Source organism: Vanessa atalanta, chromosome 8 (assembly GCF_905147765.1).
Source record: "Vanessa atalanta chromosome 8, ilVanAtal1.2, whole genome shotgun sequence".
Lineage (NCBI taxonomy): Eukaryota > Metazoa > Arthropoda > Insecta > Lepidoptera > Nymphalidae > Vanessa > Vanessa atalanta.
Window position 1 is genome coordinate 12,630,625 of NC_061878.1, and position 12,588 is coordinate 12,643,212.

The 12,588-nt window shown below is 36.4% G+C and overlaps 1 protein-coding gene across 1 annotated transcript in view; it reads left to right on the top strand.

The window, feature by feature from the left end:
* LOC125065950 (dynein axonemal heavy chain 3) overlaps positions 1 to 12,588 on the top strand; it is a 36,824-nt gene that overhangs the window by 13,624 nt on the left and 10,612 nt on the right. Inside the window, exons 30-57 of the mRNA XM_047673810.1 lie at positions 26 to 194; positions 365 to 470; positions 852 to 1,018; positions 1,280 to 1,394; positions 1,893 to 2,107; positions 2,478 to 2,684; positions 2,996 to 3,067; positions 3,256 to 3,399; positions 3,694 to 3,879; positions 4,038 to 4,264; positions 4,565 to 4,745; positions 5,113 to 5,260; positions 5,763 to 5,851; positions 6,163 to 6,276; positions 6,606 to 6,731; positions 6,988 to 7,148; positions 7,432 to 7,575; positions 7,652 to 7,771; positions 7,920 to 8,085; positions 8,288 to 8,540; positions 8,842 to 8,968; positions 9,566 to 9,677; positions 9,942 to 10,055; positions 10,401 to 10,578; positions 10,966 to 11,070; positions 11,267 to 11,428; positions 11,905 to 12,091; positions 12,278 to 12,398. Of these exons, the coding sequence (XP_047529766.1) occupies positions 26 to 194; positions 365 to 470; positions 852 to 1,018; positions 1,280 to 1,394; positions 1,893 to 2,107; positions 2,478 to 2,684; positions 2,996 to 3,067; positions 3,256 to 3,399; positions 3,694 to 3,879; positions 4,038 to 4,264; positions 4,565 to 4,745; positions 5,113 to 5,260; positions 5,763 to 5,851; positions 6,163 to 6,276; positions 6,606 to 6,731; positions 6,988 to 7,148; positions 7,432 to 7,575; positions 7,652 to 7,771; positions 7,920 to 8,085; positions 8,288 to 8,540; positions 8,842 to 8,968; positions 9,566 to 9,677; positions 9,942 to 10,055; positions 10,401 to 10,578; positions 10,966 to 11,070; positions 11,267 to 11,428; positions 11,905 to 12,091; positions 12,278 to 12,398 (4,216 nt within the window). The remainder of the gene's footprint in view (positions 1 to 25; positions 195 to 364; positions 471 to 851; positions 1,019 to 1,279; positions 1,395 to 1,892; positions 2,108 to 2,477; positions 2,685 to 2,995; positions 3,068 to 3,255; positions 3,400 to 3,693; positions 3,880 to 4,037; positions 4,265 to 4,564; positions 4,746 to 5,112; positions 5,261 to 5,762; positions 5,852 to 6,162; positions 6,277 to 6,605; positions 6,732 to 6,987; positions 7,149 to 7,431; positions 7,576 to 7,651; positions 7,772 to 7,919; positions 8,086 to 8,287; positions 8,541 to 8,841; positions 8,969 to 9,565; positions 9,678 to 9,941; positions 10,056 to 10,400; positions 10,579 to 10,965; positions 11,071 to 11,266; positions 11,429 to 11,904; positions 12,092 to 12,277; positions 12,399 to 12,588) is intronic.

Here is a 12,588-nt window from a genome sequence, read left to right on the forward strand (position 1 = left end):
CCATTACCCAAGTTCCGTCGCTCAGGTCGGACGGGGTGCTGGCCATCGCGTTTCGCGAGTACGCGATGTCGGCGACGCGCGACCGCAAGTGGATCCTGTTCGACGGGCCCGTGGACGCCGTGTGGATCGAGAACATGAACACCGTGCTCGATGACAACAAGAAGCTGTGCCTCATGAGCGGGGAAATCATACAGGTGGGTAGTAGGGAGGTCATTCCACGACCTCTTCTGAAAAAATTTACGAGATCTATCATAGTTGTCATTCTTCAGTTAATATTCACGTATCGAATGCACTGAGCCGTCACATTGCACTAGATATGTGTGATCGAGATTATTTTAAATTGTTAAATGTACGGTGTTGACAGATGACGAATAAAATGAACTTAATCTTCGAGCCAGCTGACTTAGAGTTCGCTTCTCCGGCCACCGTGTCCCGATGCGGCATGATCTATATGGAGCCTGAACAATTAGGTACGATTGAAATAAGTACCTAATTACAAATTAAAAAAATTAAGTTATGCATGTTTCAAAATAACTAATGAAATAATATTTATAATCTTTACCTATTTTTTTTGTTTTTAAAATACTTCATTGTATTAAAATTTTATTTATTAAAAAATCACTACTAAACTCAGTTCAAATGAGGCAGCGCCATTGAGAGAAACAAAAGTGGAAGTGGTTTTTATTCTTATGAAGATTGTTCCTGTAATTTTCAAAGGAATAAAATAAATTTTAAATATATGTATGTCGTTCCCACTAAAGCTCCTAAGAAAATCTATCTGTGAATGCTTATTAAAAATGTTATATTGACGAACCCTTGATTTATAATTGACGCTGTCCCATATTCACCAGGTTGGCGAGCATTCCTCGCATCATACAACACTCACCTTAGCAAGCGTCTCATCCCAGAGCAGTTCGATCTGATCCAGGAACTCATAGACTGGCTCGTGCCACCTATCTTCGAGTTCCTACTCAAATGCCAACATTTCGTTCAAGTTGGGGAGATCCATCAATTCAATGTGAGGATTCAAATCTTAAATTAACATCTTGCTCGTACGTACGTAATGAACATCTATCTCATAAATAATTCGATGTGTTAAATAAATTTGTTCCGCTGTGTAATTTACTATAATCCAAATAGTTTTACCATTATTTGGCAAGCAAGAAAGAATTCTTCACATTGTACAATTTATTAAATAGGTTTTATTATAAATGGCGAATTAAGGGTAAAATGCCAACGCTTATAATGTGATGAACCAACCATCATCTTTTGCATGTAGTCGTTCACGCGTCTGTTCACTTGTCTCCTGGAAGGCGAGTCGCAGTTCAGTACTGTCTGGTTGCAGTGCACTTTCATATTTTCATTACTCTGGGGTCTGTGCGCTACAATCAATGGTGAGTTATATTTATTTGTATATTTGTAGGGTACCGGAACCTGAGTATAAAATATTTTACTCAGTTGTAGTATCGATGGTGCGATAAAATAAAGGAGACCACGTAGAATGAGATAGATAGAATTTAACAGTCAAGCTTAAGGGCCTATAAATATGACATAAACGCTTCTCGCTTTCCTGTCTATGAAACTTACATGAAGTCTATTGTATGATGATAATCAACGTGATGGTTTTTTAGTCGATATTGCTGCACTTCCATTCCGTCGAATAGATTTTTAAGTAACAAATGGTATAATGGCACCTCGAGCAATTCGAAGCGCGGTGAGTCAGGCTCGCCACGCTTGATTATCGTGGACAATTAAGCTACAAAATTTTTCTTTTTTTTTGGGTAATTTACGAACTGACATTTCAAGTTTATTGAATTAATACACAAGAATCTTCACAGGGCTATGATTCTAGTGTAAATTTATAACCTTATATTTTTATAATTATTTTCAAGGTGAAAGTCGTAAAGGTTTCGACACGTTCTTCCGGAAATTGCTAGACGGTAATAATAACACTTATCCCAAGCCGAAGTCGTTTAAGCTGAATAAAAACCAGCTGTTCATGGACAAGGACACTGTATTCGACTATGTGTACGATAAAAGGAACAACGGGACCTGGATACCTTGGGTCGACCTCGAGAAGGAAGTTCCTCTATCCCCAACAGCTAAGGTATTTATTGCTAAGCTATATTTTACTAATATTCGACATGTTTTAATACCTTGATTCAATACCTTTATTAGTCAGCTTTTTCTTCTTTTTTATTAAATTTATGAATGCAAAAGGGCCATTTGCCCTCTCATCCGAAGGTGAGTGGTTATCGCCACCTACCACACGGACAGTAAAAGATACTCTGAAATCAGTTCATTATTAACATGATACATTTATATTGTACTTTGAATGTTATTTTGTATGTTTGATATACTATTTAAAAAAGTACAATTTTTTTATAGTTTTAATTTATCTTTTTATTAGTATTATTATATGAAAACAAGTGGCATTATGTTAAAGAAAGAAGTAATTATTACGTTCTCATGAACAGGTGAATGATATAATTATCCTTACAAATGAAAATGCCTGCTTGCGATATTTCGTTAGCAAAATGGTGAAGTCGAAGATACCGATTTTGCTAGTGGGGCCCACAGGCACTGGGAAGTCCACTCTCGTTCTAAACTTCTTACTGTCACTGCCCAAGGAGAAATATATCACTAACACAATTAACTTTTCCGCGAGGACCACTGCTAACCAGGTAAGAATTTCTTAAGATCTAAAATGGTCCATTTACCTAATTAAAGAGGATCTAAATTAGGTAAGTAGGCTATTTTTGAAAGGTAAGTATGATTACGTGATTTGAGCTTGAAACTTTAAGCTATTTGGCCATCGTTGATAAAATCTCAATAACCTTCGAAGTCTTATTATTTTTTATTTAGTCAATAAAGTATATTTGGAATTGGAATAACCTTGCATTTGTACCACCACTTTTATGAATACACATTACTTTGCCAAAAATAATACCTTTTTATGTAGTATGGCACATAAATACACCATTTTTAATTACAGACGCAAGATATCATAATGTCAAAAGTGGACAGGCGTAGGAAAGGCGTTTTTGGACCATCAATGGGTAAAAAGGTAAAACTGTGATATTTAATATTATATTCTTATAAAGTCGATTAAAAAAATAGAATATATTAACCTTTACTTTAAGTACATTAGGCTATATATTAATACTAAAATAAGAAAAGTATATGATACCTATAGGAATATTTGTTAACAAAAAACTAAATATTAATGACATTGATCTCATAACTTTTTTCTAGTGTGTGCTATTCGTGGACGATCTCAGCATGCCGCAACGGGAGCAATGGGGGGCACAGCCACCCTTGGAGCTGCTGCGGCAATGGATCGACCACGGACACTGGTACGACCTAAAGGAGATGGTGCGCCAAGAAGTCGTCGATGTGGTATGTTTTGTATCAAAATTGCTTACTTTATTATTATATTATAATCTTTAGAGATATGAAAATTAAGAGCTAAGAAGGCTTTCTTTTCTGAACACGTGAATCTTAAGCGAAGGTTATGGTTAAAACCCAAGTATATGGTTGAATATTTTTTTCTATAATTGAAATGAAGGATATCCAGTTCTGGGATATTTAAAGTTTTTAAATTAAATCTTCAAATTTATGATTAATCTTAATAAGCGTATAAATATTATGATGTTAGAGTAATAAGTATTTGAATCAGTTTAATTTTTTTAGCTCTTTGTGTCCGCGATGTTACCTCCTGGCGGGGGTTCCAATTTGATATCGTCACGTCTAACTCGTCATATGCTGCTGATCGCTCTCGATTCCTTCGAAGACAATACGCTAAACAAGATCTTTGTCACTATTATGGACTGGCATTTCGCTAAAGGATTTCCCGATAGTCTCGCCAGACAAAGCAAGGTACTCTATTATATAATTATACATGTACGCATATGATAGAAATAATAATAATTGTACAATTTTTTATAATGTAATGTAATAATCAGCTCACAAAATTATTAATTCGAATAAACTTATCGGATATCGCGGTCTTGGATGTAAGTAATCGAGTCCCTCAGGCGGTGGTGTCGGCCACGATGGAGGTGTACAAGGCGGTGACGCTGCAGTTCCTGCCCACGCCCAGCAAGTGCCACTACCTGTTCAACCTGCGCGACTTCGCGCGCGTGGTGCGCGGCGTGCTGCTCGTGCCCGCCTCGCACCTCAAGGACGCGCCCAAGCTCGTGTTGCTGTGGGTTCACGAGATCTACCGCGTCTTCTACGATCGCCTCGTCGACGACTCCGACAGGTATGCGAACATCCGTCACCATCCGAGAACTTTTCCACTGGCTTACTAAATACGGCTGGAGTTTAGTTAACATAACGTCTGCTCTATGTTTTATATTCTAATAACTTCCTGCTCACCGTGATTATTTCCACATTGGGTTTATTTTTGTCGTCCATTCCTTTATTCATTTATGCCAGTATTGCTATTGAGGTATCGTTTGGTTCAGTTCTGATAGTTTAATACTAACAGGCAAATTTATTTGAACATTCCTAATATTAATCTGATAGTAAAATAACATTTTGTAATAACTCGTTTCCTCAGAGTGAAATTATTCGATATAGTTTACAAAGCGGTGTACGCTCACTACCGAGTTCACATGGATCAAGTTCTGGGTGACCTGGGGTACGTACCCGATGGGGAAAAATGTTCCAACAAGCACGCTGCGAATATATTCTTCGGTAACTATATGGAACCGGATGCTGATCCGAAGATATATGACCAGGTATGAATGTTAGTTTTAACATTATTGTCATATTATAAATATCATTTTATACTGCACTCTTGCTAATTATAGTTTAATTCATATTTTTCTTTCGTGTGCTCAAACAGTGCTTTCGGGCACACAAAATACCAAAAATTTGTACAAAAAAGCTAATTCCTTCACAGAGGTCCAGAGTATCTCGAACTACATTTATGTGAATTATATTAATTAACTTTCTTGGCCGATCTATCGATACACATTTGGAATATCATATAACATGTTAACACATTTTAAATATTTTATGAAAACATATTGAATGCTGTATTTATGAAATACCATGGTCGTGAGTTTAGATTATTTGAAAAAGATACCTCAATGCTTACAACAGGTGACAGATCTCGACGACATGGCAGTGAAGATGGAGTATTACCTCGAGGAGTACAACGTGGTCTCATCATCTCCGATGTCTCTGGTGATGTTCCGCTACGCACTCGACCACATATCCCGCTGCACACGTGTGCTGTTACAGGACAATGGTACGTATTGAAGTAACAAATAGCTATCGTAAGAATCTAACCAATATTGTCTATCAATTCAATTATTGATCACGATTATTATACATGTAATGAAGCTGAATATCTCCAACCTTGTAATAGTTCTTTTTAAATTTTGTTAAGGGCTACTCCATAAAGAAGTGTTTAATTGGTGTGTAATATCCAACAAAAAGTGAATTATCGAATAAGGTAGCAAATTCCAAGGCCCAGGATTCAAATTCAGAGGTTTTTCCATAGAATAAACAAATCAGTAATAGCCTGTAATTATCTAGTTTTTACATTCCCGTGCCTGTGACACTTAAGTCCGGCGCGCCGGAGATATTTCAGGTGGTCTCATAGGTCTACATATAAGAGAGGGAATAGAGGTGTGCATCTACGTATGTTTGGACTTGTGGTTCATGTTATCATGTGCTCTATAATATCAATTGATGATGCCTTCATCAATATCCACTAAAATATTAAATGATGTTTTGATAATTTTCAGGGAATCTTCTACTGGTCGGTGTCGGTGGCAGTGGTAGGAGCAGTGCCGTCAAACTAGCTGCCAGTATCCTGGAGATGAATGTAATTCAGGTAAGCTCATCTTGCTCCTTCTATATTAATATGTAAATATTGTTTTTATTGTGTATTTGATTTAAGACGTAGGTTATATGTTAACTGGTAATAGGTTATATGACCACAAAGAAAAAGTGGAAGTCGCAAAAAATACAATTTTTTTCTGTTTAGTGTGCTCGTAAATTTTTCTAGAAACATATGGACAGACAATAAATCATTATATATATTTTTGCTTTTAAAGAAAGCATGTATGGAATACGTATTATTCAATAATGGATGATTTTAAGTGATATAGTGCAACAATCAACAATCGATATAACTGTTGATAGATCGAGATTTCGAGAGTATACGGTCAGAGCGAATGGCGTGACGATATACGGAAGATGTTGATGAAGGCTGGCATCATTGGAAAACCACTTGTCTTTCTGTTCGCTGACAATCAGGTAGGTGAATGAATTTGTTTTTCTTCTTTAAACAGTACAGTTTTAACTCCAAAACATTATGGAATGAGATATTTCTTCGCGGTTAAAGGGACTGCTAAAAAAATATATGCTCTATTTAACCTTGGCAGGTATTTTTTAAAAACCGTCACGATCAGTCAGAAAAAACTACCGATATAATTTTTTTCGTATCAATATCTACCTAAATGTCTACTTACCGGCCAAACCAATTTATCGTCTGGCTTCCCCTTACAAATAATATGAAAAATGTTTTTGATATATTTTTATAAGTGGTTCAATTAAAAGAATGAAGGAACTTTGTTGTCATCTAGATCATGTACGAGGGTATGGTGGAAGATATCAATATGCTGTTGAACACAGGAGATATACCCAATCTCTACGGCATGGATGAGAAGGTTGAGATACTTGACAAGATGCAGGCTGCTGTTCGGGAGTCCGTGAGTGATGCGTTACAGCATCGATATTTACATTTGGTTAACTAGTATTCTAATTAAGGTTGTAGATTATTAAATCGATATACTATACAGGTGTAACAAGCGTGTTACACGTACATGTTTTTCAGTACGGTATGTTTTTGTGTAGAAGCTTCACTTATTCAGATATAAAATAAATAATGTCGCATGTGACTCCAGTCAATATTTCAATCGAGATAATCACTGTGTGTACACTCATCGGTCTCAATCAATCCTCCAGGGCAAGAAGATGGAGACGACTCCGCTGGCAATGTTCGGCTTCTACGTGGAGCGCGTGAAGGCCAACCTGCGCATCGTGCTGGCACTGTCGCCCATCGGTGACTCGTTCCGCAACCGATTGCGCATGTTCCCTTCGCTCATCAACTGCTGCACCATCGACTGGTGATCTCCTACGCTACGCTACTTCATTACAGATCATCTTAAATATTCTTTAACGAGGTTTCGATGCTCACGTCGGAATATAAAAAAAATATATATGTGTAGGATTTTATAAAATATATAAAAGACCTTACAATGTTTTTATTACTGACAATGGATACGAAACACAAAAATTTAAAACTTCTATTGTTTCCATACATCCTAAATAATTCCGTCGGTGTTTGCTATTTTCTTATTGTAAAATTATATAAGTCATTTGAAAATCAGTGATTGGTATTGGTTGTAGGTTTACAGCGTGGCCAACGGAGGCCTTGGAGCGTGTGGCATCTATGTTTATCGCAAAGATGGAGGGCGTTGAGGAGGAACTCCGCGACGCCTGTGTCCAAATGTGTCAACTTTTCCATATCAGCGTCGTAGATCTCAGTGATCGGTATTAATATATGTTCATTAATTATTTCAAACTTTGTTTTAAATAAAATTTTTGACCATAATTACTTTTTTTTTAGATTCTACGATGAACAAAGGCGAAAAGTATATGTAACTCCAACGAGTTACTTGGAACTTATAAAGGCCTTCCAAAATTTGTACTCCCTAAAAGTAGATCAGATAACTAGGTCGAGAATTCGGTACGTGTTCCTGCATGTGTTGTATGTTCATTTTATCTTGTATAATTTAGTTAAAGTTATTCTTTCGGGTCAAAAAAACAAGTTTAATATATAAAACTGATATCCGGCAAGATACGATTGTTTATTTTCAACTATATCTTTTCTCTAGATACGAGACGGGCCTCGAACAGCTAGACTTTGCTGCTGGCCAAGTAGCCGTGATGCAGCAGAACTTAATCGACTTGCAACCGCTGCTTGTGGACACCTCGGACAAGACAGAGAAACTCATGATTAAAATAGAACAGGATACTGTGGTCGTTGAGAAACAGAAAGAGGTAACTAAAATTAAAAAGAAGAACTTGAAACTAAACTAAACCATAGAATATTATCAGTTCTGTTAAGTTAAATTGAATTCGAAATATATAATATTAAAGCCCTATTTGCTAAATTTTACAGACAACATTTAACTTTTAAAATTGTTGTTACTTTTTATGTATGGCGATTAAAAATTAGATCAAAATTGAATTGTATTTATAGATCGTTGGTGCGGACGAAGCTCTAGCAAACGAAGCTGCAGCTGCAGCACAGGCCATCAAGGACGACTGCGAGTCCGACCTTGCTGAAGCTGTTCCAGCACTCAGAGCAGCACTAGATGCGCTAGATACGCTGAAACCAGCTGACGTGACACTTGTCAAGTCCATGAAGAACCCGCCTGCTGGTGTGAAGTTGGTAATGGAGGCGGTATGTGTAATGAAGGGGGTGAAAGGTGATCGGAAAATGGATGCCAATGGTGAGTACCATGATTGTATAAAAGTAGAAATGTTAAAAGAACTATTAAAAAAAAAACATACATTCAAATACTCTCATTGTCTGATTATTATTATTATGTAACTTCTTTCAGGTAGTAATTAAATATGAATAAGGTTGGATATATTTTAGCTGTGAGATTGAATTATGATTTTTGATTCGTGCAACTTGAAATAGACAATTCATTTATTGTGTGCCGTTATAACGTGTATTTCGTTAATTTTAATGTAATAAAATATGAAACAGCAATTAGTTAACTCTATTTATGAATTTATATCGGTCAGGTAAACCTTATGAAGACTTTTGGGGACCATCTCAGAAGATGCTCGGTGACATGAAATTTCTGGAGAGTCTCAAGAACTACGACAAGGATAATATCCCAGCCGCTATAATGAAGAAGATTAGAGACAAGTGGAGTTTCTTTTAATTTATTTTATAGGAATACATGCTAATGAGCGATTGATCGTAACCGTTACCTTTAATTATACACTCTTGGAGTATAAATCATTTCCTACGCCCTCAATGTATCGCCAAACATCCAAGATGTTATGTTCTTAGTGCTTGTAGTTGTAATTACTAATATTTAAAGATGCTTGTCTCATGACTACATTTATTCAGATATTGTTTGTATGTGATTTTATGGCAGAACAAGCGATCTTTGTGTTATTTGTAGGTGTACATAATTCTTAGTAAGATTTTTGAAATGGCTTTTAGAAGTCGTAAGGTAGTAGTTCCATGAACTCCGGCAGGGATTATGTCAAGATTATGATCAATTTCCACGTTTTGTTTTGTAGATATTATTGTCAGATTAAGATTAAGCGTACCTTTCGAAGAGCATTCGGGGTTCTCCTTTTTATATTATTTAATTTTTTCCTGATGAGAAGTCCCTATTGCCCATAGACCCTTACAATTTAGTAACAATACTTCTTATTCACGCTCGAGGAGTGGGAGACATTTACCCAGAGGAGCTGATACTAGAGTGGGTGTGTGACATATGTCTGAATACAGATACATCCCGGATCGCGAGTTCGACCCGGTGGTGATCGCGAAGGTGTCGTCGGCGTGCGAGGGGCTGTGCAAGTGGGTGCGCGCCATGGACGTGTACGACCGAGTCATCAAGGTCGCGACCCATACCATAATTCAAATAATGTACAATAATTTTATTATACAGATCAAAATAAAATATCTAATCAAACATCAGAGCTAAAAAATATTATACATTATTTTAGGTTATAATGTTTGGTTGAATCGATGAATTCTAATAAAACTAATTTGATCTTACATAAAAAGAATGATACTTAATAATATTATATTTTATTAAACTAAGAATTGAATGTTGATTCTTATAATGAAACTTGTATAAACAAATATATTGCGGTTGTAGGTCGTAGCGCCCAAGAAAGCTGCGCTGGCAGAAGCCGAGGCGGAGTTACAAACGCAGATGAATACTTTAAATGAAAAGAGAGCTCAACTTCAAGGGGTGCTGGACAAACTACAGGTTTGTTAAGACAGACTCTTGAATAAAGCGGTCTCGTCCCTCTAAAGTTTAGGGTAAAACTACCTATTTGTATATGTTAATCTCAGCTTTGAACCATTGAAAATTTTAATAAAATATCTTAAGTAATAAGAAAAAAAAAATACTCGCATTACTTTTGTATTTTAAACAAATTGGTCTTCCGCGATTACTAGAGCACGAGACTTAGTCCAATCCAGATGATTGGGCTAAGTCTGCTCTGATCTTACCTGGTTAAGGATACATAAGTTTGATATAATATTAAATAATAGGCCACGGGATAATAGAGTAGAGCTTTGAATTACTAAACAAGTATGCTCGTTTATTAAGGCCCTCAACGACGAGTTCGCGGAGATGACACGAAAGAAGAAGGGCCTCGAGGACGAGATAGAGCTGTGCTCCACTAAGCTATCTCGCGCGGAGCAGCTGATCGGAGGTCTGGGCGGCGAGAAAGCGCGCTGGACGGACCTCGCCAATCAGCTGCAACAGTTGCTCTCCAATATCATTGGTCAGCGACACACCCACCTTTAAATATTATCGAATCAAAGGATTTAATTTTGAAATCATTTTAACAAGAACCTTTTTCTCAGTTTTTGTTTTGTTCGGAACTCGTCTATTCACCCCACAAGACAACCTTCAACAACAATATTAAATTACGGATTGTATCGATGACTTTATTTTAAACGTTTAGTCTTAAATTTTATAATTAGAATGAATAATGACATTACAAACTTAAAAGAAAATAGTAGTATCTACGTTCTGAACTAGCTTCGCAGAACTACCTAATAAATTATTTTTAATTGACGATTTTAACGTGCTTTCCTAATATGGTTTTTTACTTGAATAGAGTATTATTTTAATTTTAATTGAATTTAGATGTGTTCCATAATAACAGGGGATGTTCTACTCGCCGCTGGATTTATTGCCTACCTCGGTCCGTACACTGTCAACTACAGACGAGAACTCGTACAAATGTGGAACGAACGAGCAATACAATTAGGTGAGGTTTTTTATCTCCATTGGGTTTTTCAGAATTTGATTATAAAATATTTTTAATTTCTAATACAAATTTATGAGGATACTAACGTAAGAGGAAAATGCTGCAATAGTATATAAAAAATGAATTAAAATAAAAGAGCCCAAAGTTATGTTTCTATATACATATATATATTTTTTAATGGCATGATGCTCTGCAGAGATCCCATGTTCGGAAATCTTCAGTCTGATCAGCACACTGGGTGAACCTGTAGTGATCCGCGCCTGGAACATCGCTGGTCTACCCGTGGACGCCTTCTCCATAGAGAACGGAATCATCGTGGAGAAATCTAGAAGGTGGCCGCTGATGATTGACCCTCAGGGTTAGTGTTTTATGTGTCTGAAAATAGTAGAGTATTTTCCAAAGTTTCTGACATTTATCTATTTAAGGTTCGGATTTGCAAGACTCGTTAGCAAAGCATTTGTTTTAGTTTAGAGCAGGTGACCTATAATTTCACATCAAAATTATGTATATATGTTTACGATAAATTTTCGGATAAAACAACGCCTTAAGTGTTCTGAGCGAATTATGGCTACGGCAGGGCATTCGCTGTGATGACTAGTTAAATGTGCAGTACATATTAAAGTGCACTCGTGTGCCCACAATCAAAAACAATTGACTATCACATTCAAGGTCTAAATAGAGAGACTAGGGTTAAGATAAACGTCTATATGTGTTATACGAGGCACTCAAGATTAACAAAGCTTAAAAAGTGTTCCAAACTCAGGGCTGAACTGGACGTGCGTGTCTTCTATTTTGTTTAATTAAATTAAATGTGTGGTCGTATTGTATTGGCAGAGCAAGCAAATAAGTGGGTGAAAAACATGGAGCGAGACAATCAGTTGAAGGTGATCAAGTTGAGCGACCCCAACTATGTGCGTGTGTTGGAGAACGCAATCCAGTTGGGAATGCCCGTCATACTGGAAAACGTGCGCGAGCAACTGGACGCAGTGCTGGAACCTGTGCTGTTGAGGAATGTATTCAGGTATTTGCGAAATTATATTTTATCCAGATTCTTTTGAGGAGCTTTAAAAAATAATTAACTAGCTATCTGAAGTATCTTTGGCCTAGTGTAATTTTATTAGCAATAGTATATTAAATCAATCTTCTCTTATATTACTGCTGAAACATGTTGGATACAAAATATGTAGTACTCACAATATATTAACAGATCTGGTGGTATAGATTGCTTGAAGTTAGGTGATAACATTTTGGAATATAACAACGACTTTCGTTTCTACATCACTACGAGATTGAGTAACCCGCATTATCTACCGGAAATAGCTGTGAAGGTTAGTACTGACTTACGACTAATATACTTTTAAAATTGTATTATATCCATATTATTGGCGAATTTTACTAATTTCTTGATTAATACTTTCTCACACATTTTAGCTTTAAATTTTCAAAATTTACTGTTGTAAGTATTATAAGCTTTTGTCAATAGTTATAATAGAAGTTTGTGAAACAAACTATACCTAT